The sequence below is a fragment of the Lepidochelys kempii genome, chromosome 10 (assembly GCF_965140285.1).
Source record: "Lepidochelys kempii isolate rLepKem1 chromosome 10, rLepKem1.hap1, whole genome shotgun sequence".
NCBI lineage: Eukaryota > Metazoa > Chordata > Testudines > Cheloniidae > Lepidochelys > Lepidochelys kempii.
Window position 1 is genome coordinate 66,207,843 of NC_136389.1, and position 23,233 is coordinate 66,231,075.

At 39.0% G+C, this 23,233-nt stretch overlaps 1 protein-coding gene across 3 annotated transcripts in view; it reads left to right on the top strand.

The window, feature by feature from the left end:
• Window positions 1-10,222, top strand: part of SPPL2A (signal peptide peptidase like 2A) — a 48,887-nt gene extending 38,665 nt beyond the window's left edge. For 2 of the 3 annotated variants that reach the window (XM_073304012.2, XM_073304015.2), the window contains one exon: window positions 7,576-10,222. In XM_073304012.2, coding sequence (XP_073160113.2) covers window positions 7,576-7,650 — 75 coding nt within the window. In that variant the 3' untranslated portion in view covers window positions 7,651-10,222. Of the gene's footprint in view, window positions 1-1,258; window positions 1,293-7,575 lie in introns of all 3 variants that reach the window. The other variant, XM_073304013.2, reaches the window with a different exon arrangement.
• Window positions 10,223-23,233: the final 13,011 nt, after the last annotated feature.

Genomic DNA, 23,233 nt, shown 5'->3' on the forward strand with positions numbered 1-23,233 from the left:
TCAGCAGTAGGACAATCCAAGAATACTGGGAGAATTTAAAGGTGTCTTAAAGCCATCTTTGTATCTCCTTCCACTGGGTTGTGTGGTAACTCTGGTCAGAATATGGACTGCATTTTTCAAGAACGATTGATTTATGTTGAGAGAAATTGCTCTTACTAACTGACTTTCAGATAGCTGTGTTAAGGAAAGCGGGAAGAATTTTTTTTTTTTGCTAATATTATATAGGATGACACTCATCCAGATGTAGAGCTGACATGGCATGGAGGTAACCTCTCTACATTGCCTGTCTACTACCTCTGGGAGTAGAGAGTTATAGTTAACTGCATTCAGAGAGAACAATATAATGTTCCTCACTTAAGTTGTTAGTATGTTTGGTCTAAAAACTTCTAGTTTTTTAGCTACCAAAATTTTTTCTCACACTTCCTCTAACAAAATTCATACTTGGAAGGTTTATGTTGCCATAGTAGTTATTTTATGTACTTTTTCAACAGTGGGGTTTGTTTGTTTGTTTGTTTGTTTGTTTTAAGGATTAAAACCGCTCTGAACTTGGCCCTGTTATTGGGTCAAAGTTTTTGGCACACACACAAAAATTGATTTACGTATTGGAGATCTGGCTGAGATTTAAACATTCTGTGTGATCTTAATGAGACACTTACTCAATTTCTTCTGTACAGTTTTAGGATTTCTTTGCCTTTATTTCACCCAATTTATATTTTTCAGAGGATCTTATTCAATGCATCTTCAGATTCAGAGAATCCTATATATCTCAGATCTTTATTGCATAGTTTAACTTCCTGCAGTATATGCATATTCTGTATTTTGAACTAGAAATGGTTTCTTTACATACCTTTTTATTTTAAAAAATATATTGGGGCCAAATCTTCAGTCGCTAATGCTCAGTGCAGCTGGAGGAAAGGTGTGTTTTCAGCCACCTTTTGAGTAAACTTGAGGCCTCTGGGGGCTGAAATAGCACTGGAATACATTAGCTGGAGCAGTCCTTACTGGGCTGGATGGGGACCCTTGATGTACCTGCTGCACACGCTTTATGCCTGTGAGGATTCGCCCACACTGAGAAAATCACCTTTGAAGATGCCTAATATCTTGTCATTAATGTATAATGTAAGCTAGACTGTGTCATTTGACACAATAGCTCTGGTTTTCTAGATGCTGTTATCACTAAATCATTCTTTTGTTTTTAGTTTTGTCTTGAAACATTCCTGTTGTATATGACTGTAATAATGGAGTGAATTTCATTTAGGTGTTGGACTCCTCCAGGAAGCCTTTACTACAAGGTGTGATATAGTCTTCTTTTAGTGAAATTTGTATTAATCTGCTCATCCGTTCTTTTCTTTTGCTTTCTTTTTTTCAATCTTTTTTTCCACCTGTTTTCCTTCCATTTTTGGATATAATTCGTTTAAAATATAAGGCAGATGAGAACTTCTGATTATATACTTTAAGAAGTATAAGAGTCATGAAGATTTCAGCCTTAATGTGGAATTTGAATAATTAAGCAAACTACTGGTAATAACTGTATCAAAAATGAGTATTACTAAAGGACAGAGTCTGCCCCCCCTCCAAAAAACAACCAAAAAACAAATTGTACACATTTTCTTCAGTAACTTAGCTACCTTTTCACTCAGGTAGGGTAATGGCGGCAGCAGCAGCAGCCACTTTCCACTACATTGCCACAGCAATAAAAACATGTCATGGAACTAACTGAAGGATGTCCTTCTATTGTCTTTCCCCTAACAACCCCCATCCTTTGTCAAAAATTAAAGCATGCCCTTTTTTGACAGAGGGTAAGAATGTTTTAAAAATTCTAACATGTAAAATTGAAGACGTATTACGAGAGTTATTCTGCTCTCTAGGTATTACATTTTTCCCAAGAGTATTGTTAAACTTTAGTCTAAATTCAGGGCACATGCAGGCTGAGAGCAAGTGGAAGCATGTTTCATAAGAATGGTGGAGAGGCCATGTGTACCTCACTACTACTCAATACACCAGATCTCCATGGATGCCATGAGAGTCACTGGACTGGTGTTTGATTACACTGCTTGCTATCCTTACTTGTGTGATACCCCACAGATATTTCCATCTGGCTCAGTGCCTCATATAATTCTTGTATACTACTGTCTGTGTGTGAATATTCTCTCATAGTCATTACTAGGTAAGAGCTTCCATATCCAGCCATATATTGTGCTGCCTTTCTTGACTGTCTTGGATCCTGTGATGACCATGGTTCAGCACAGTACCCTGCCCCTTATTTGTTACACATCTTTTCAAAGCTTACAGGAGGATGATTAAGCAGTTTTATTCCAAAGCCTGAGATGAGTATCTTCGCCCTGGTCTACACTGGGGAGTGGGGATCAATCTAAGATTACGCAACTTCAGCTACATGAATAACGTAGCTGAAGTCGATGTACTTAGATCGACGTACCGTGGTGTCTTCACCACAGTGAGTCCACTGCTGCCGCTCCTCCGTTGACTCTGCCTGCGCCTCTCGTGGCACTGGAGTACAGGAGTTGATGGGAGTGCACTCGGGGATCTAGACTAGCTGCAATAAATCAATCCCTGCTGGATTGATCGCTGCCCGCTGATCCGGCAGGTAGTGAAGACATACCTGAAGTGTGCAGTATCTGGAATAACATGATACTTCACACAAATACAGCTCTTGGCTATTAACATTAATGGTAATCACTTTGGCCATAATTCCAAATATAATGCTAAAAATGCATGCCTGACTACATAATGTAAATTAATTGCTTTTCCTCTGTTTACTTTTTTTGTGCTTATCATTTTGAGAAGGATTACAGTGTGTGAGCAATATACATTTTCCAATCAAATTTCATGGAGATTTTTAGAATGCAGATGTAGTGGTCTTGTACTGGAATACTATCCACAGTCTCTGCTCATTATTATGCTTTCTAAAAACATCCTAATTTTTATTTGCTAGTAGTCTGAACTAACTCTGAAGGGAGACTGCACACTATTGGGCAAATATGATATTTTGAACCCTGATCTATCTTCCTCTCCTCTGAAAAGAGAAACATGAAATTAAATACAGAACTTGCTTAAGCAACATTAATAGTCAGATCAGATTTCACAGAAGTAAAGAGTCAGCTGAATGCCACAAATCCAAGATTACTTGTATTGTTTGTTTAGTAACTAGGCGGGAGTCTTAAAATGCAAATTAAAATGGGATGGGCAGTCTGGATTTCTAACCTTTAAACACACTTTCTTCGCCCTCTTTCCTCCTCCCTTCACTCTGCCACAAGAGTACATGTTCTTATTTTTTGGACAGTGTTATCAGCATGAATTTTCAACCTCTCCTGTGGAATTCTTCCTTGAGGTTACATTGAGAGAGTTTTTGAGGCTCAAGTCTTAGAAATGAGCATGTTAGCATACATTTCACAGGTCACAATGATGCAACCCTACTTTCAGCTTCTGACCTTTTAAGGTGTAGTCTGCTGGGAATTGTAATGAATCATTGCACACAGGAAAAGCTTTCATGACTCACTGAAATACATGATTTACTTGGAAAAGTAAATTGTTCATTTTTTAAGTATGCAGCAATTCTGTGTAAGGTTGCATAGCTTTTTAAAAAATGAGTTGGGCTTTTGGATTGCTTATGTTTCACAGGTGTAGCTAAATGGAAAATGTGTTTCTTTTTTTTGGTCTGATATTTATCACCAATTATTGATTTAATCCAAATATTCTTCCATAACCTGTTTTACTGCGCTTGTATTAGCGGAGCCTATAAAATTGTTCTTGGTGTTTTTAAAGTAAAACTTCTCCCACTGGAGAAAAAAAATGCAATATTAACTGTATAATGTCTGAGAGACTTAGGAGATCATTGTTTTTCTCTCTCCAAATTTTTCCCAGCCTGTAAACATAAGTCATTGGCTTGTGTGGTGAGCCCTTCCTCGCTTATCTGTCTGTTATACTGGATATTGACAAACAAGTACAGTATATGAATAACATGACATGTTGCACAATGTATGCATTTTATTAGTTCTGTAACTTAAATCACACAAGGTCATAATTGCAAGCTACAGATTTGATTAACTAGCGGTAGTTTCTTATAACATCATCAGACTTTAGCATTATGGTGCGCATGTCTACCTGTACATTTTATAAGGCTGGGGGGATTTTTTAATTGGTTTGAGTTTGGGATGACTGACTTGTTCACAGGCAAGTTAGCTGGTCATCTGAAACAGGTGCCAGAAAAACCTTTATACTACACCATATTATTAAGTATTCTGTATCTGCCACATCAGACAAAATCTCTAAAATAATTCTATCATACTTTTAGTTGGAAGTTTAACTTTCCACCTATTAAAGCCAGGTTTCCTGAGTTACTACACAAACCCCCAAAACAGAAGAAAATTATAACACATTTTAAAAACTACCTAATTGAGTTTTTCCATGTACAAAAATGTCACTATCTTAAGGTTTGATATCTTAGGACCTTTCAGAGCTAGAAACAAGTGTTGTGACCCAGGACCTTAACATCTTGGGTTAAGTATCTCATTGCCTGTTGTGGTAGAAATAGGAGCTTTGTGTCACTATAAATGGGAGAGTCTCCGCTTTTCAGTGTTGGACTCAGCACTTGCCTCTGGCTTGAGAGGATCCTGTGATATTGGACCGTAAAACTGTCACACTTACATATGGAAAAGCTCTGTTAGGTAGCTTATGTTTCTCAGATATATTTATCATTTGTCTCTTCCCCCAGTGTCTGCTCATTAGGGGATCCATAGTAACTTCAACACCCTTATTTACAGATTGGAAGGGATTTGAAAAAGAGCTTCAATAACCATTCTTCAGTTAACCAAAACATTTCAAAAATGGTTTCTATTAAAAAAACCATACAAAATACATGGTCATGAGTAGTGCAGCCATCCTGAAAACATGAGGCAAAACATTTTTATACCACATCATACATATAGTATATAAGAAATAATACAGGATCCTGAAATGGAGTTTATAGAACATTTATTCTGAAGAAATTGCCTGTCATTTTAAGCAATCTGCAATACTCACATTCATTCTGTATCTGGAATTTGATCTTGGTAGATGTGAGGGGTGTGTGTGTGTGTATATACACACACACGCGCACACACACATAATCAGCTGTGTCACTATTGTTAATATGTGCCTAATCCCAAACCACCTGATGTCATTGAAAAGGCTCCCATTGACTTCAGTGGATTTTGAATTGGTCCCATAATTAACACTGGCTTGTTTAGCAGGATTTTTTAAAACAGTTAATAAGTTCTTTTCCAACTCAGTGTTGCACGTATGATCTCAGACTAAGTGGGATAGAGGAGGGTATGCATTATTAGCAGAGTGATGTGGTAGTGCTTGATTGGACTTCTGATGAAAGACATGTAAAAAAAAATTGTCACCATTCTGAACATAGATTCCAATGCTTAATTTGTGTAGACACGCCTAGGAGGGGCTTTGGCTTTGCGTGATTTGTCAGAACACTGGATTTTGCATCTGTAGAATCACAGAAAGCTCTTGATGTCTTTTCAGATCAGATTGCAAAGGTGAAATCCTGGCTCTGCTGAAGTCGGTGAGAAATTTTCCACTGATTTCAGTGAGTCAGGATTTCACCCTGAGTGTATGTATGTGCATGTTACAGGTCCAACTAAAAATGGAATTATACCTTTGTTATGCCTTGCTTATTACTTATCAATGGAAATGGCAACAAAAAATCCAGCTTTGCTTTTTAACGTCCCAATTTGAACATTTATTTCCATCACAAAACAGAAATCTGTGGATTTTGAATTAAATCAGTAAATTTTTTTTCCCCAGTACCTAAATACATGGGTGATCTTAATCACCTCTAGGCTTGACAAATATGAATCATAATTATGTTTATGTAATCGTTTTCTGTAGGTAAGAGACTTGTTGGTTGTAAAGCTGAAGAATTGTACAAAGGATTCAAAAACAGGCAAGGGTTGGCTATGGATGACAAGTAGTGTGTAAGCAATATAGTTAAAATGGTAGAATAATGTAAGAACATAAGAAAGGGTATACTAGGTCAGACCAATGGTCCATCTAGCCCAGTATCCTGTCTTCCGACAGAGGTCAATGCCAGGTGCTTCAGAGGGAATGAACAGAAGAGGCAATCATCAAGTGATCCTCCCCGCCATCCATTCCCAGCTTCTGGCAAACACTAGGGAGACTCAGAGTATGGTTTTCATCCCTGCCCATCCTGGCTAATAGCCATTAATGGACCTATCCTCCAGGAACTTATCTAGTTCTTTTTTGAACCCTGTTATAGTTTTGGCCTTCACAACATCCCCTGGCAAAGAGCTCCACAGGTTGATTGTGCATTGTATGAAGAAACACTTCCTTTTGTTTGTTTTTAAACCTGCTGCCTATTAATTTCATTGGGCGACCCCTAGTTCTTGCGTTACGTGAAGGAGTAAATAACATTTCCTTATTCACTTTCTCCACACCAGTCACAATTGTATAGACCTATATCATATCCCCCCTTAGTTGTCTCTTTTCCAAGCTGAAAAGTCCCATTCTGTTTAATCTCTCCTGATAGGGAAGCTGTTCCATACCCCTAATCATTTTAGTTGCCCTTCTCTGTACCTTTTCCAATTCCAATATATCTTTTTTGAGATGAGGCAACCAGATCTGCAGGCAGTATTGAAGATGTACCATAGATTTATATAGAGGCATTATGATATTTTCTGTCTTATCTATCCCTTTCCTAATAGTTCCTAATATTCTGTTAGCTTTTTTGACTGCCACTGCATATTGAGTGGATGTTTTCAGAGAACTATCCACAATGACTCCAAGATCTTTCTCAAGTGGTAACAGCTAATTTAGACCATCATTTTGTATGTATATTTCAGATTGTTTTCCAATGTGCATTACTTTGCATTTATTAACACTGAATTTCATCTGCCATTTTGTTGCCCAGTCACCCAGTTTTGTGAGATAACTTTGTAACTCTTTCCAGTCTACTTTGGACTTAACTATCTTGAGTAATTTTGCATCGTCTGGAGCCTTTTTAAAAAATTGGTGTCACATTAGCTATCCTCCACTCATCTGGTACAAAAGCTGATTTAAATGATAGGTTACATACCATAGTTGTAAATTGTATTTATTTGCAGTGAAGCCAGTCTAACCCTTTCTCTTCAGAAAGGATTTTCCGAAGTTTAAATATTAAATAAGATGCTTGAATTCTATTTCCAGTTCTTCCAGTGACTGTGACACCTTAAACAAGTTGCTTCGCTTCCCTGGTCTGCTTATGCAACTGTCAATTTTTTTTTAATGGATGTTTCCCTCCCTCATAGGGGTGTTCTGAGGCTTTTAATTCATTTCTTGTAGAGCGCTTTGAGATCCTTAAATGAAAAGCATTGTCATGGTGCAAAGTGTTAATTAATTAAAATAAGCTTGGATATTTCCTTTTCAGTCTTGTGCAGAGAATTTCCTCACTGTATGCTGCTTAATTCCACTCTAATCCTTACTTAATTAAATTTCTCTTAACTAGATGAAAAGTTTGGACCAATAAGAAGTTAGTATTTTAAAAATAATAATCTTGTTTCTGCCTAGATGATGGAACATCTAGATTATACAGCGAATGAAGAAAGCACTACAACCGCCAGTGAACAGTCCGGAGAACAATAACACCGAAGATTGTGATCTAAAATAGTGGTGGTCAGATTTTATACAAATAAACTTTAGAAAATTGACTGATTTAACATTTACACTAGAGTATTTCATGTTCCAAATGAAAATTCTTTTTTTACACTTGCACATATTTTTATGGAAAGGGTACTATTAATTACATTATGTCAAAGAGATTAAAATAGATTTGCTTTTTTAACAGACAATATATTTAGTAAAACTGTGCCTTATATCACTTTTAAATAAAAATATTGTCTATGCAATTTTCTAAACATGTTATATACAATATATTTTTATACAAGTATATCTTGCCCCCATCTCCACTGGTCATAAAGTGACTTTGACTGATATTTGTTTAAAATTGGTTGGCTTCCACTACTAGGAATTAGAAGTGCCCTTCACAGGACTTCTCTCAAAGTTTCGAATGCAGAGATTGTGTTAATGAGATTATAAATAGTAGTGCAACTGTCTGACTGATCTAGGTCTGTATATTAAACTACATGACATAAGCCATAAAGGTGGATATGGTGCAACTCAACATGCTTTTATTTTCTGCCCCACATCGGCCCTTCTGTCAGTCAGCAGTGAAAATAGAACTACAATATACAATATAAACTAAACTTGATGCTTTGGTTTCTTTATCCAATTGCCTAGAAATCTAAATACAGGCTAACAACCAAGAGAACAGCAAAACCCAAACTTGCAGTTTGTTCTTTCTTAGAATTTCTTTAATTAGGGAAAAAAAATCTCTGGAATTCTTGACTGCCTTGAATCTCTGGCCTGGCAACTTGCCCTAGAACCCCAGGCCTTGATCCTGCATCCGTAGACTTCAATGGGTGTAGGATCAGGCCCCTATAGAGGGAGAAGAATCCTCCAGATCTGTACCCACCCAGTCCTGAAGTTTGGAGAGGAAGTTTTAAGAATTATCTGTAGTTGATACTGTACAAAATAAGTAGCAGTAATCCTTCCTATGTTAAGGCCAAAGCATGTGTTTAATTTGTCACTTAATCTTAATTTCTGTTTTGTTTTATTGAAATGTTCTAAAAATATTAAAAAGGACAGTGTCTTAAATCCACGTTTAGGAGAGTCTGATTTTGTGAACACTTGATTTTCTTGTGGAAACTGCAAATGGAGGAGATACCAAGGGATTAGGCCCATAATATGACAACAGCAGTTATGCTAACACTTTTTGACCAAAGAGACTTGCGGAAGCCTACAACTGCAAACCACTGAAGTTCACCCACTACTAATTTCAGGTAGCATTTAAATGCAAATCTTCTTCCTTTTCTATAAGTGAATTAAGTTCTTACAGTAAGTGCCAGAGTGAGAGCCCTGGAAACTGCAATTCAACAGCAGACACAACATGAGCAATGGCAATGTAGGCTTCCCCGTAACATCTCACTTAAGTGATTCAACCATCCCACTTAGTCTCCACAACTCAGTCAGTCATTGACCTTTCTGTAGAGACTGACCATAAGGATGCCAGCTGATGTGGGTGATTTAGCTGCTTTATTTGGTTGTAACTGCACTGAAACAACCATGGCCACAAAACCACTTTTAGACGGTGGTAGTGGTCACTTCATACTATCCTGAGCTAAACGTACCTAGGCTACATCAAGGTGAAATGCTGTCCCATTCCATTATCAATTCTCCGAGCTATCCAATACCTCTTCAGTAGACTCTAGTCATTACAATCAATTTCAGGCACTGGAAATACCTCAGTGCTTAATAGCATTACAGTAAATGTTGAGGTAATCTGAAATCAGATTAAAAAATTCTCTACAGAAAAATAAGGTCAGAAGTCCTTTTTTGTCCTTTAAATTACTTTCTATTTCTAGTGCCAACTGCTAAATTGCTGTAGTGAAATTTTAGCTTTGACATGCCCAACCTCGGTCAAAATGGAGTAGTAATGAGGGAGAAGTATCTCAAAATTTCATAAGCAATTAAGAGATCAAAACTTGGCATTTTGCTGGACTTTCAAACTTTAAAGGCTTCATAAACTCATGTAAAATTATCCTGTGTTTTTTCCCTCTGGAGGAATCTATCTCTAATTTTCTTATTAAACTTCCAAACTAGTTGATAACCAATCTAGTGTAAATTAAGGAGCTGTTTGGCAGCTTTTTTAACTATGTGTTCAGCAGTTGCTCTGAGAAGTCTGTATTGCTCAAGGCCTAATTACTGTTCTCTGAGGTTTCTCACACACGCTGCAGTTTGATGGGATGTAAACTAACTTTTTTTTTTTTTTTTGAATGCTTGTGCTTGATTTAGGGAAAATATCAATAAGATTAAAGTTTAATGTATGTAAGTGGTTAGTGTCGACTACTGAAACATATTTTATGAATAGTTCAAGAGGACGTGTATTTTCAATTTTGTTTTAAGACGTTTAGGTGGTTTAATACTTTCAATTGGGCTTTTCTTTACACTAAGAGCCTTACTAGCATTACTTAATATAAAATTGTACTTTTAACTTTTTTCATTGTATGAATACTGACAGCCTCCTCCCGGGCAATTTTTAAATGATCACATTAAGAATGTTTTTAATAAATTGTCTTTTAAAAAGTAATTTGAGTAATTGCTTTGTTCTTTGTCTTTTTTTTAAAAAAAACTGGTACTATTGACCATATTAATAGTGATACATGGTTAAATTTTCAAAAGTGCACCAGTAACTTGGGAACCTAACTCCTCGCCTAAGTCTCATGGGTCTACGCTGCAGAACTATATCTATGTAAAACTGCATTGGTCTGGGGTGTGAAAAATCCAATTATACCAACCTATCCCTCCATATAGACAGTGCTATGTTGGCAGGAGAGCATCTCCCCTTGACATAGGTACTGCCTTTGCGGGAGGTGGATTAACTATGCCGATGGGCGAAGGTCTCCTGTCGGTATAGAAGCATCTTCACTTATGTGCTACGGCAGCAGAGCTGTAGAGCTATACGTGAAGACAAGCCCAAGGTTTTTAAGTCAGTTAGACACATCTGAAAACTTTATCCACTATCTAAAGCCTCTTAAAGTACAATTCTATTTTGAAAAGGAACTGCCTTGTTTTAAAATAGCACCTTCTTATTTAGGGGAGGTACTCATCAAGTCTGGTCTCCTCTGTGTGAATTCTGAGTTAAATCCATTTACTTTATTGGCAATACTAAGAGTCCAGCATACACTTGCTGTGTAGCTTTCAGGGGCATGATTTAGTGGGACTACTCATGACAAGTACTGTGCCTGGTAGCGTTTGCAGAATCAAACCCTATATTTTAACTACTGTACTTTTCCACTCTAGCTATAGGGAAGTCCCTCTGTATTCTAGTGTAGTCCAGTACAGTAACGTAGAAATTTCTAATCCATTACACCTCTGCAACTCTTTTGATGGTAATGGCTTTACATGTGTCACAGAGGACTTCATTTGATGAGTGGTTTGCATAGTTCTAAGAATATAGTTCACCCTGAAAAGTTTATTACCAGAGAAGAAAGAAGAACATAAGAATGGCCGTACTGAGTCAGATCAAAGGTCCATCTAGTCCAGTATCCTGTCTTCTGACAGTAGCCAATGACAAATGCCCTAGAGGGAATGAACAAGTAATCAAGTGATCCATTCCCTGTCTCTCGTTCCCAGTTTCTGGCAAACAGAGGCTAGCCACGCTATCGCTGCCCATCCTGGCTAATAGCCATTGATGGACCTATCCTCCATGAATTTATCTAGTTCTTTTTTGAGCCCTGTTATAGTCTTGACCTTCTCAAAAACTCCGGGCAAGGAGTTCCACAAGTTGACTGCGTTGTGTGAAGAAATACTTCCTTTTGTTTATTTTTAAACTTGCTGCCTATTAATTTTATTTGGTGACCCCTAGCTCTTGTGTTTATGAGGAGTAAATAACACTTCCTTATTTATTTTCTCCACACCAGTCATGATTTTACAGACCTCAGCTTACTCCTGGGGGCATTCTGTGCCACTGCACATGTGCAGAATTTATGTCCCCCTCAAATGTCTTTGCTTCCCCATAGAAAAATGACTTCTGAGGGGGAAGCAAAGGGAAGCCACAAGAGTGAGCATGCCCCTCCCCAGCAAGGTGGTGCATTGTTTTAGGCACCCAGAGCAGCCATGGTGGAGAGGTAAATCACCGTGGCAAGGCTGTTCTCTTGCATCCAGATCCCCCACCCATGCCCAGACATTTTCCCCCCCACCACTGAGCCTCACCCTTCCTGCCCCTAGACTCTCTCCTCCCCCACCAAATCCCCCTGCGGAGCCCTAACCACCTTTACCTAGACCCCACCACAGAGTCCCATTCCCCCTGCACCTAGAACCCCCAGACAAGCCTGTGTGCATCCAGATTTCCACCCCCACACCAAGCCGCTTGTACCCAGATTGCCCCACACAGAACCTTCTTGCCCTACACTAAGCCCCTCCACACTTGGATCCTGCTGGGCTGAGCCTGGCTGCTTCATAGCTGGATATGGGGCTGGGGCTAGGGCTGGGCATGAGTAGGAGCCTCTATCCCTCTTGCTTGCTATCTTAGTGTGCTGACTTGGAGGGGGCTCAGGGTGTTTCTGGGGCAGGCCCAGCCCATGTGCATGTCAGGATGGGGTGCAGCATCACCGCCATGTCCCAGTCTCTTTATTCTCATTCAGGTGTCTACAAATTCCAACCTTAACCACAGTGTGGCATATTCAGAACTAAAGATCAAATGGGTTTTCCCATTATTGCCCTACATAACCTTGCTATTGCTGTGTTGAAAATCTATACAACTGTTACAGGAATGCACTTTGTATTGTATGCATGCACTGACTCAGAACAGTAGTCTAGTCAACAGCTATGGAAATTAAAGTCAGATGGGAAGCAGAATTTAACAATATTTCATACCCAGAGTAACTTTTGAACTTGAATAACTAATACTGTCTCATTCATAGATTTTTACAAAATTGTGAAATCCTCATTGTTGGGCTGTAATTCATGTATTCAGATTAGGTCTGATCATTAACTAATGCTGCACCTGACCTGAAACCCCAGGGGCAAACCTTCCAAACTTTGGGGCAGTTTCGATTCACGGCAAACCTTTGCAGCTGGCCTTTATCTCTAGCATAAGCTGAATCAGAATATGGCTGAACTTAGGAGAAATGTATATCCCAGCTTTGTTGCTCAGGCCTGCCTCTTCCAGAAACGTCTGTCTTACCCATGTAATAGGGAGATGGGAACAAATAACTCATTTTTTGGAGCTTATTATGTGATGAGAGAAAAAAAAGGGTGCAGATAACTCAAAATTGGCTGAGATGCTGTGACAGCTTGCTCAAGTCACCCAGAATTGTGAGCCACTGTATTACTACTTTGCCTCAGCAAGAGTGAGCTTGGCTGCTGCTAAGTTGTGTCAGGTTCCTGACCCACCAGCTTGCCTGCCTTGTCAGCAAACTCTTCTGAATTCTGCCAGGTAGCACTGAGTGAATCCCACTCCCCAAGTTCCTCAGAGGCGTCTTTCTGCAGCGTCTAGTCCTGCTCACTGGACACTCAGAAGTTAAGTTTGCTGCCTTCAGTGAGACAGAGCACACAACAGGCTGTTAAGTTATCTGAAGACTTACACTTCACTTCAAGATGGCAGCACTGAGATGGCTTTGTAATAAAACATTAAGTTTATTAACTAAGAAATAGGGTTAAGTGATTTCAAATAAGAGTGAAAGAGATGAAAGGTTACAGATAAAACAAAACTTAACTTCAGAAAGTTACAGTCTTTGTCTAAGCAGGTTTCTCATCTGTAATCAGTTCCCAGAGACTTCAGTGCCCTTAGCTGAAGGATCCCCCTTTCTCAGATTTCAAGAATTCTGACCTCTTTTGTCCCTCAGCTGATGGATGCCTCAATGGCTTTCTGTTTTTGCTTAAATTTCCCAAAGTCCATTGTCTGTTTCAAGCGTCAGGAAGGCTTCCTGGTGGGGTAAAGCCTCTGTCCACGGTCATGATCGTTAAGTGGTCACCTTCCCCCCTTGCTAGTTTGATGGCTTTGTTTGCCTTATGTAAATATACTTCCATTTTTTCTGGCCTCTCCTTGCTCAGTTTACATTGGAGACACAATCAACCAGGTGAAACAATATTCCTTTGTTTAGGACATGCTGGGTTTATGCATTGCTTGCTGAACGTATTTCCAGCACACATCTAATTCTTTATACACCACACATACTTGCATTATGCAATAATACCAACGACCAGTGTGTTATCTGTTTGCAAGTGATACCTTACATGACACCTGCCAAGAGTGAGTTCGGGCAATGAGTCTGTCAGGCCTGATGTGAGTTATGGTATGGTGTGCCCTCTGCCAGTTGGCATTTAGGAGCTCTGTGGGTCACAGATAGTGAACTTTTTAAAAAACAAAATCTATCTTTAGCAAGAACAAGAAAGAAAAAGCTTAGACAACGAAGGGGAAAGTATGTCCTGTATTAAAGACCAGCCATCCATTTTTAAGCAGAAGGCTCCACTGACACAATTTTAGGCAAAATGCCTCATGATGCCATAGTATGGTCCCAAAATAGCTTTTAATTAGATAATATTTGAAAAATTACAACCTACATAGATTGTCTAGTTCAGGTTATAGGTATACTAGAGTACAAAGATTTAGCAGATAAGTTTACTACTAATTATAATTTGAAAAATCAATGGAAAACTGCAATATTAGCAGAAGACAGGAGAAAAGCAAATCACATCAATCTTTACTGAAAATAAACAAACAAAATGATCCTGGCAGTTTCCCTCCTGAAAATAAGGGAACAAATATAGAGTGAGAAATCACTAAACCTTTGAAGAATAGTCTCATGTGATAAGATAGCTAGTGTTTTACTTTTATTTTTTTACTCAGAGCTCTGTCCAGGAGGAAGATGGCCAATAGGTAAACCATATAAAATGCATAAATCAGGCCCATCAATCGAACCTGACACAGGTAAGGATATATTACCCTCAAATCCCCTTGAATAGTTGGCATATCTTCTTTGAAGGCCAAGAATCAGCTTTCTTAAGATGCTGTCATTCTAACAGGGGAGATAACTAAATACTCTGCTCTGCTGCCTAAAAAGGTACCTCAGCCTGTTACTCTTCATTTTGGAGCACAAAGGGCTTTAAATAGGTGCCCCGGAAATATACAGGTGCTTGATTCAAATCCATCTTGTCCTGGAAACCTGATCTTTCTGGGTTATAAGCTTGAAGTTTGACCTCTAAGAACATTCATCTTATTTTTGTGACTGGGGTAAACTAGGCTTCTGCAATATTAAATACTCATAGCGATGATGTAAATAACTCAAGTAGGTTTTTTAAATTATTACTGTCATCCAGCAATCCAGGAAAATTTACTAACCACCATTATGAATATGTGGAAGCCTTCTGCAGATATTGCGTTTTGCATTAACCAGTCTTCATTAGGGAACTGAGCCAAGCCTGAAGCATAGTTACTATTGATTTTCAACCCTCTGCTCCTTTAAGTGTTCAAAAGTCTGTGCTAAGTGCATGGATTTTAATCTCCTTTCTGCTTATTGAGGTGTTAATGGCTTCTAATTTGAGTTCCATTCTGCTGCTGGCCATATGTAACTTTAGTGATATTTCTCCAGACTGGATTTCCAAAGCTTGTCTACATTTACCGGGGAATCGACACACAGCGATCGATGCATCAGTGGTCGATTTAGCAAGTCTAGTGAAGACCCACTAAATCGACCGCAGATCGCTCTCCTGCTGACTCTTGTACTCCCCCTGAACGAGAAGCACAAGGGGAGTCGACAGGAGAGCGTCTCCCGTTGACATAGAATAGTGTAGATCTAAGTAAGTTGACTTCAGCTATGTTACTCACGTAGCTGAAGTTGCGTAACTTAGATCGATCTTCCCCCATACTGTAGACAAGGCCATTCTTATAGTCTCGCACTTTCTCAGTAGATGACACATCCCCTCTGTGGTAACTCAGCTGTAAATCTCAGAGGCTTCTGCTGCAAGCCTGTAGGCATAGGAGCCTTCTAATCAGATCATGAGCCATAAAAGTTAGTTAACAGCTGCTAGATGTACTGTATATATTACTTAACTTTTCCTTTTTGCTCCTTGTCAACACAAAATGTCTCAGGGTAACCAATTACATTTAGAAATAGTTTTATCCTTGTTTTGTTCCAATGAAAGCACCATTAGCAGGTCAAGCCCAAAACCCAACAGTAAATACATATCTGCCCAGCTTGGGATGGGGAGGGGTGTGTGAAAGAGAGGATTTTCCAGTCGCCTTAAAGCAGCGAATTATATCAAACAATTCTTCAACCTCCACCACCACTGATCAATCCACCAAGAGTTTACGTTCCATAGCAGCACAGAATAATTAATCCTGACACATCCAGAGATGAGCAAGAAATGTAATATAAAACAGCTACAACTCCTAAGGCACAGATTACTTCTTTTCTAGCTCAAATCACATCTGGAGACCCTTTGCACTTATCTAACTCCAAAACAATTTATTTTTTAATAGTTCATCCTTTCTTTGGACTTAATCCTCAGTGAGGATAAATGCTTCTCATAAGTTAAAAGTGACAAGGTATACTGTGTGAAGAAAGCTTTCTGCTAATTTTTAATGACGTACTGAGGCACTGAACACCATCTTTAACTTCAAATAAATTCATGTAGCACATTTATTGTACTATGCAAACAACTGTTCTATTTTTTCATTAAACTTTTTTTTAAAACAGAGAAATAATATTTTAATATGCTGTAGCAAATCTTCTACAAACTCTTATTCATGTGTGTAGCCCTACTGGCTTCAAGGGCTAATTGAATGGCTAAAAATTTTCAACTCTGGCCCTGTGTAAGTGCAGTGCAATGGTGAAATTTTTAAATGCACAAAAGATAGGGAATTCAAAGTTACAGTTCTCTCACAGCTGAAATGCAGCCATATTACACATACATATATTTGGCATAAAGATTAATGTCATATAAAGTAACACATTAAACATGTTATAAATACAAGAGAGGCCTGAGTTACTCTTCCAGTAGGAATTATAATGGACTTTCCTGATTTTGGTACACTTAAAAGCTCAACAATAATATATTTTGCACTTAATTTGTGATCTATTTCGAAGCTCTGTTAAGGTTTATTCTGATTACTGTGAGAGACAGGGTAGGATTCTTTCCCTTGAGAGTGCTATCAGAAAATGGTGATTGGACATCTTGCGAAACCATCCTTATGGATTTATGGCTACCGGCTGCAGAAAACCAGCAAACAGGTATTTCTCCTTTGTGCTGCTTTTTTTTCTTTTAAAAGAAGTTATACACAATTACACAAGAAAGTAAAAAATATTTTTTTACCTGAGCTGCAAAGAGATGCAAAATAAGAGAAGAAGCTTCAGCACTGACAAAAGAACTAGCTTCCTTCGTCCTTCCTCCCTCCCTCCCACTTTTAGCTATACCCACGTCTTATACGAAATAGTGAGCAGTTCAGGACAGGGACTGTCCTTCTACTCTGTGTTTATCAAGTACCTAGAATGTGGTACCCCATAGCTGCTACAGTAATGCAAATAAATAATAATAAGGACCTAACTGAGGAACAAGAGAGCAAAACACAGAGAGCTCTTTCTCCTTCTTCACTGATTCACATAAATGGAATATAGACTGAAGAAGAAATCCTTATGGTGCTCCTATGAGACAGAAGTATGAAAGTTACTTCTGCCACAGAGATTTGACCCAAATAAAAGCCATTTAATTAATGCATCTCTTTGTTTACGTGCTATGTTATGGGAACTGGATTAGAAGCAAACCATGGGATGCTTTCTTGAGAGTAATATGAAACGTGTGTGTGTGTATGCTGCTGCCACATTTATACTACTTAGAATCTGCATTCTCTCAAGAGGGTAGGTGCAGACTACTATAAGGTTTAGTCCAAGTTTTACCCGTTTTCACTTTGGTGTTAGGAAACCCCTCTCCAGTGTATTGGAACCAATCCAAAGTTCAGTGGCAGTTTCTCTTCTTTCCATCTCATACATCTTGGACGTCCACCATCATTCTTGATGCAATGTATCAATTTTTAAAAAGTACAGCTCCCCTGTGCTCAGTCACTCCACATGCAGAATTCCTACTGATATTAATTAAAGTTCGGTGGGTAGTGTGACTGAATGATCAGGCGATTAAAGGGTCTAGTTTTGTTAAATCAAAGCAGTTAAATCAAGGCAGTGATTAAAAAGAGACAGTATTGTACAAATAAAAAAAATCTTGTTTTTAATTTAACAATATCCTATAGAAGAAAGATAGCATTACTAAATTTTAATGGGAAATAGGCCAGAGTCACCAGTGGCATTAAATTTACTCGAGTCAGTGGAGTTCCAACAGGGAAGAATTCAGTCCATTGTGTTTAAATGTTTTCATAATAAGTATATTATTTATAAAATATATATTGTACATTTAAACCACGTCAAGGTGTTGAATTTTAGCATCTTTTAATATATGCCTGGGGTGGTTTTGTTTGAAAGTATTAGGCTATAATTGAGAAATGTTTTCATGACCTGCCATAATAAACTCTGTCAAATATTGTTTTGAATAGATGTTCAAACTCAGATCTGTGTAAATGTTTTGAAACATACAGTTTAAATATATAGACGTTGGTCCTGAAAATATTTACATACATAGGTATCTTTACAGACAGGAGTCCTCAAATGTTTCCAGGATTGGGACCACAGTCCAATGTGAGGGCCAAAACAAGACCTATGCACTGCTTAAGTGCCATTTAAAACTCACTTTTTGGCTTTGAGTGGTCTGGAGACCTGAATTTCATCCATTATGAAGAAATATTGCTCTACAAGGGCACCTGTGAACTTGTAAACCATCTACTGCAAATGTCTGATTTCTAAAAGTCAGTTATTTGTAAATTATTTCTCCAATATCACAGTGTGCATTTTGCAGCACCACACTAAGTATTTTCTCAAAGATTCAAAGCAAAACAGCAGCCTTACAGACATAGCAGAGCCAATGACCAGTATGTCATGCATGACTGCTACACAAGCTGCAACAAGCATATTTGATACCTGTCGGTCATTCTGGGAAGGACAAAGCCAGTTAAAACTCGGACAAAACAGTCACAATCATAAAGATTTCAACAAAAATAATCATTTTGTAGCAAAACTTAGTAAACCATACAGCTGTGGTGAAACAAAATTGCAGAAAGGGAGGAAACAGAGTAAACATACATGAGCTGATTCTTCAACAGAAGGCACCCTACACTTGCTCATATCCAAAATAGGCAATTGCCCTCATATACTTCTTGTCAGCTACAGGGGTTTATGCATACAAATGCAGATACATGAGGTGCACACACGGAGACTTTTCCCTATGTAAACTAAATTTTAAAACAGTATTTCGTAAGCAGGAAGTATGGCACACTATGTGTAAATCATGGAAAATATTTTCATAGCAGCAATGTAAGTGGCTAATACTGCAGGAATTTTTGTATACACTACTGGACAGGGAACAGGCACAATTCTATGTATATAAAATCAGATTTTCAGAAAAAAGTGTGTGTACATTTGCGAGCCATCCAGCACTACCTTGCTCATTAATGTAAATTTTCCCTCCTATTACCACATTTGAGGGTGTGTCTTCACCCCAGACTTAAACTAGTCTGAGCACATGGGTTTGTCTAGTTCAGGTGTATGAGTAGCAACACTCAAATTACTGGATCCACACTGGTGTTGAACTCGCCAATGTATGTCATGAAGACTGCTGACAGGATAGCTCATGGTTCTTTCTACTGCAATAAAATGAACCGATCTATAATTCTTTACTAGTGAATTGCGGGAGAACTTGTCTGTGCTTCTGGGCACTGGAGGACTATCAGTGCTCAAGTGGTTAAACTGCATCCATGCTACAAAGTGGGTGGGTTACCAGCCAGAGTGAATACAGCACTTGGGGGCTGAGTCAGCTAGCTGGGGTTGAGAGCACCACGAAATGTGGCTGAGAGGGTTTTGTGGGTGGGCAGAAGGGGGATTAGGGGCAATACTTGAGTTAATTCCACTGTGAAGAAATATCTTTATATTTCTTTTAATAGCAATTTACGTTTTTGTTCAAATGTAATGTTTTCTGCATCTCAAGTTGAGGGCAAACATTTCCACATACGCTTAAGCTTATGTATGTAAGTCAGGGGTGGGCAAACTTTTTGGCCCAAGAGCCACATCTGGGTATGGAAATTGTATGGCGGGCCATGAATGCTCACAAAATTGGGGGTTGGGGTGCAAGCTCCGGCTTGGGTGCAGGCTCTGGGGAGGGGCAGGGGATGAGGGGTTGGAGGTGTAGGAGGGTGCTCTGGGCTGGGACCGAGGGGTTCGAGGGCGGGAGGGGGATCAGGGCTGGGGAAGGAAGTTGGGGCACAGGAGGGTGTCAGGGATGCAGGCTCTGGGTGCTGCTTACCTCAAGCAGCGGCATATCCCCCATCCAGCCAATGGGAGCTGTGGGCGCGGCGCTTGGAGCGGGGGGCAGCCTGTGGAGCCCCCTGGCTGCCCCTACGCATAGGAACCAGACAGGGGACATGCCGCTGCTTCCAGGAGCCACGTGGAGTGGGGCAAGCCCCCGATCCCGCTCCCTGGTGGGAACTTGAGGGCCTGATTAAAATGTCTGGAGGGCTGGATGTGGATCCCAGGCCATAGTTTGCCCATCCCGATGAAAGTAATCCCATTGCTTAGACTTAAACATGTGTTAAGTGTTTGCAAGATTGGGGTCTAAATCAGTAGTATGTGACTTTTTTTTAACAGATAATAAGACATGCTAGTTAACTTTAAATATTCATAATTTTCTCTACACTGTCATTGACAATCTCATAGCTATTATAATTTGTTTCTCAAATATACATCTCTGAAACACTGTTCCTTGAAAGGATTTTAAAAACTAATCCTTTGCTCACACATTAATTATGTTTGCTGTCTTAAAGTATGTTTGTTAGTGCAAGATAGAGATTGCTGAAGCCTTGAGATCTCTTGAAAACAAGGTGTGTAACTCTCGAGTCAACTGTATACCAGAAAACAAAATCTGGTATAAATATAAATGAAATAGCTAATAGTTTTAAAACTGTGTAACAGCCAATATACTTTGAGGGTGAAACCAGGCTCCGTTGAAGTCAACTTGCCATATAGTAACTTGAGAAATATTCTATGTTTGGTCCATAAGTGAAGGTGTATTTTGTGGAAAAATTGAGAAAAATCTCTTCTAAAACCCTGCCTCAATTCCAGGAATAGGAGGAAACCCTAGGGCATGGGAAAAAATCCTGGGTCATGTGATTTTTCCTGCATTCTGCAATATTCTACACATTCAACATTTTCACTTTGAAAAATCAAACTTGCCTTTTTTCTGTTGTGAAGCTGCACCTGTCACAATGTGAAAAGATGTGCTGCTACCTTCTTAATGAACCAACCTTGTGCAAAAAGCCCAAAGGAAGCCTGTAGCTGGGCAAGCAGCATTGGCAACAAAGCTGAGAACTCCCCAAGTCCTACCCACTAACCAATATGGCAAGCACTTTAAGGTATAATTAAACTATAATGTGCCAAATTCTTACCCAGTGTAAATCAGTGTAACTTCACTAACTTCAATGGAGCTATTCTGACTTACACCAGTTAAGGTTCTGGCCCAATGTAAGGAGAATCACCGACCTAATAAAGTTATAGAATAACTCGAGCAACTGTTCCTCTTCTCAGCCCCTGGAGCAGGGTCTTTTCCTGAAAAAGGGATATGGTCAGAGTGTCGTCCTGTTCGGACAATCCTCAGCCACTGTAATAGCTCTTTGGGGATTGTGAATAGTTATGTGTAAGTTGGAGGAACCTTTCCAATATATCACTATTGGAAGATAAAATGCTGTTCACAGACACTTCTTTGAAAAAGGCTCAAAGTAACTGAAGTGAATTACAATGGAAACAATCAGACTCTGAATTAACTGAAGACCACAGAATGATCCTTCTATGTTTGTAGCCCTCTAGAAACTGAGCCATGTGCCCTATAAAAACCATATTGTAAAGTGACCAACTTATAAAATGAGAAAGACAAATATGTGCTTGGGGGAGAAGGCTTGGAAACTCCACCTTGTTAAGAAAGTAAATGAGGTTCGTTAATTACCCTTTTCTGCCATCGATGACTCTAATAAGGGGAAAAAATGTTTCTACACAGACTCTATTTGACCTTGGTTGGGATATTAACCTGATTTCCTTATCAGTTAGCGATTGTGTTTGGCTTAACTGCTTGCATACCAGCACATACTTTCAATAACTTGAAATGTACATCCATAGGTTCACTAAGTATCCAAAACCAGACTTCTTCACAAATTACCCACTTCTTTTATTATAAGAAGGAATTTCCATTTCACTTTCAGTGGGAAACTCAGTATTTCTTCTGCATGCACATGAGAGCGTTAAGCAACCTTTCCCAAATATTGTCGGCTTGCTTTGTTACTGATTATATTGCATTACAGGGACAAGGGGCATTTTTAAAGAGTCTCCTTATTATCTCTTAGCACTTTTTATTGCAATGAGATCAAGTTACAACTGGTTTAGTGAGATGTAAATCCTAGGAGGCATGAGATTCCTAAATCTATGGCAAGTATTAGATCACTGTGATACTATATTTCAGCTTCGCTAGTAGCCATGATAATTACAAAATAAACAATTGCCCAGAATAAACAGTCGGTGACAGGTTGTTCGTTTGCTTTTCAGATGTGAGAATGAGATAAAAAACACCTTAATTTAAAGGAATAAAACATCTGTTTTGAATTTAATGATAAGAGGAGACTGCATCAGCTACAAGGCCGTGGAATTTAGTAGAATATAAAATGACGTTTCATTATTTTCCCTTTATTCACAGGTGACTGCTGACGACGGACATCTCACTTGGAAGAAAAAAATGGTGTCTAAAATGAATGAGCATTGTGGTTGGAAAGTCATTAACCCTTAATTAGAAGAAGTAAATGTGTAACCTTCTAAGGCACTCTGAAGTTTACTTTTAACGCCTATAATTTATTTCTCCTCACCACCTGCATCTAAAAAGAAGTCTGAATATCAGGGATAAAAACAGAAGATTTCATATATGATCTATGAACAATTGACTCTTTGTAGGTGACTAACTCTACTGATTTGTAGGCTATCCTGCTTGTAAACTCAAAGGATTAAAGGGGGCAAGGTACTTCTTTGCGCCTCATACCATTTGTTCTAGGGCATGGGGAGTAGTAGCCTCTGCGGAGATATTCCCCCACCTCGCACCAACAGGTGACCCTGCTTGCCGGGAGCAACAGTGAAACAGAAAGGGAGACTGACTCCTTTAGTTACAATCTGCCTCCCAGACTGGCTCCAGCAGCGGCTGTCCCGTCTTACTCTCGGCTGATCACAAACTGTTTAACTGGCAAATGGCTAGATTGTCAATCTCATTGCAACTCTGCAGAAGCAGTAGGAAAAATATGTGCTTTAGTCCTGGCCTCAAGATATGTTCTCCTAAAATGACAGCTTGTACAGGAATGTCTCAATCAAAGTTCTAATTTGGCCTCCAGCTACCTACCTCTTCTTGATTCTTTTGGCTTTACAGCACATTGAAATACCTGTACCTTCTGCAGCGAGAGGAGACTGTATTGTCTTCAAGTCAG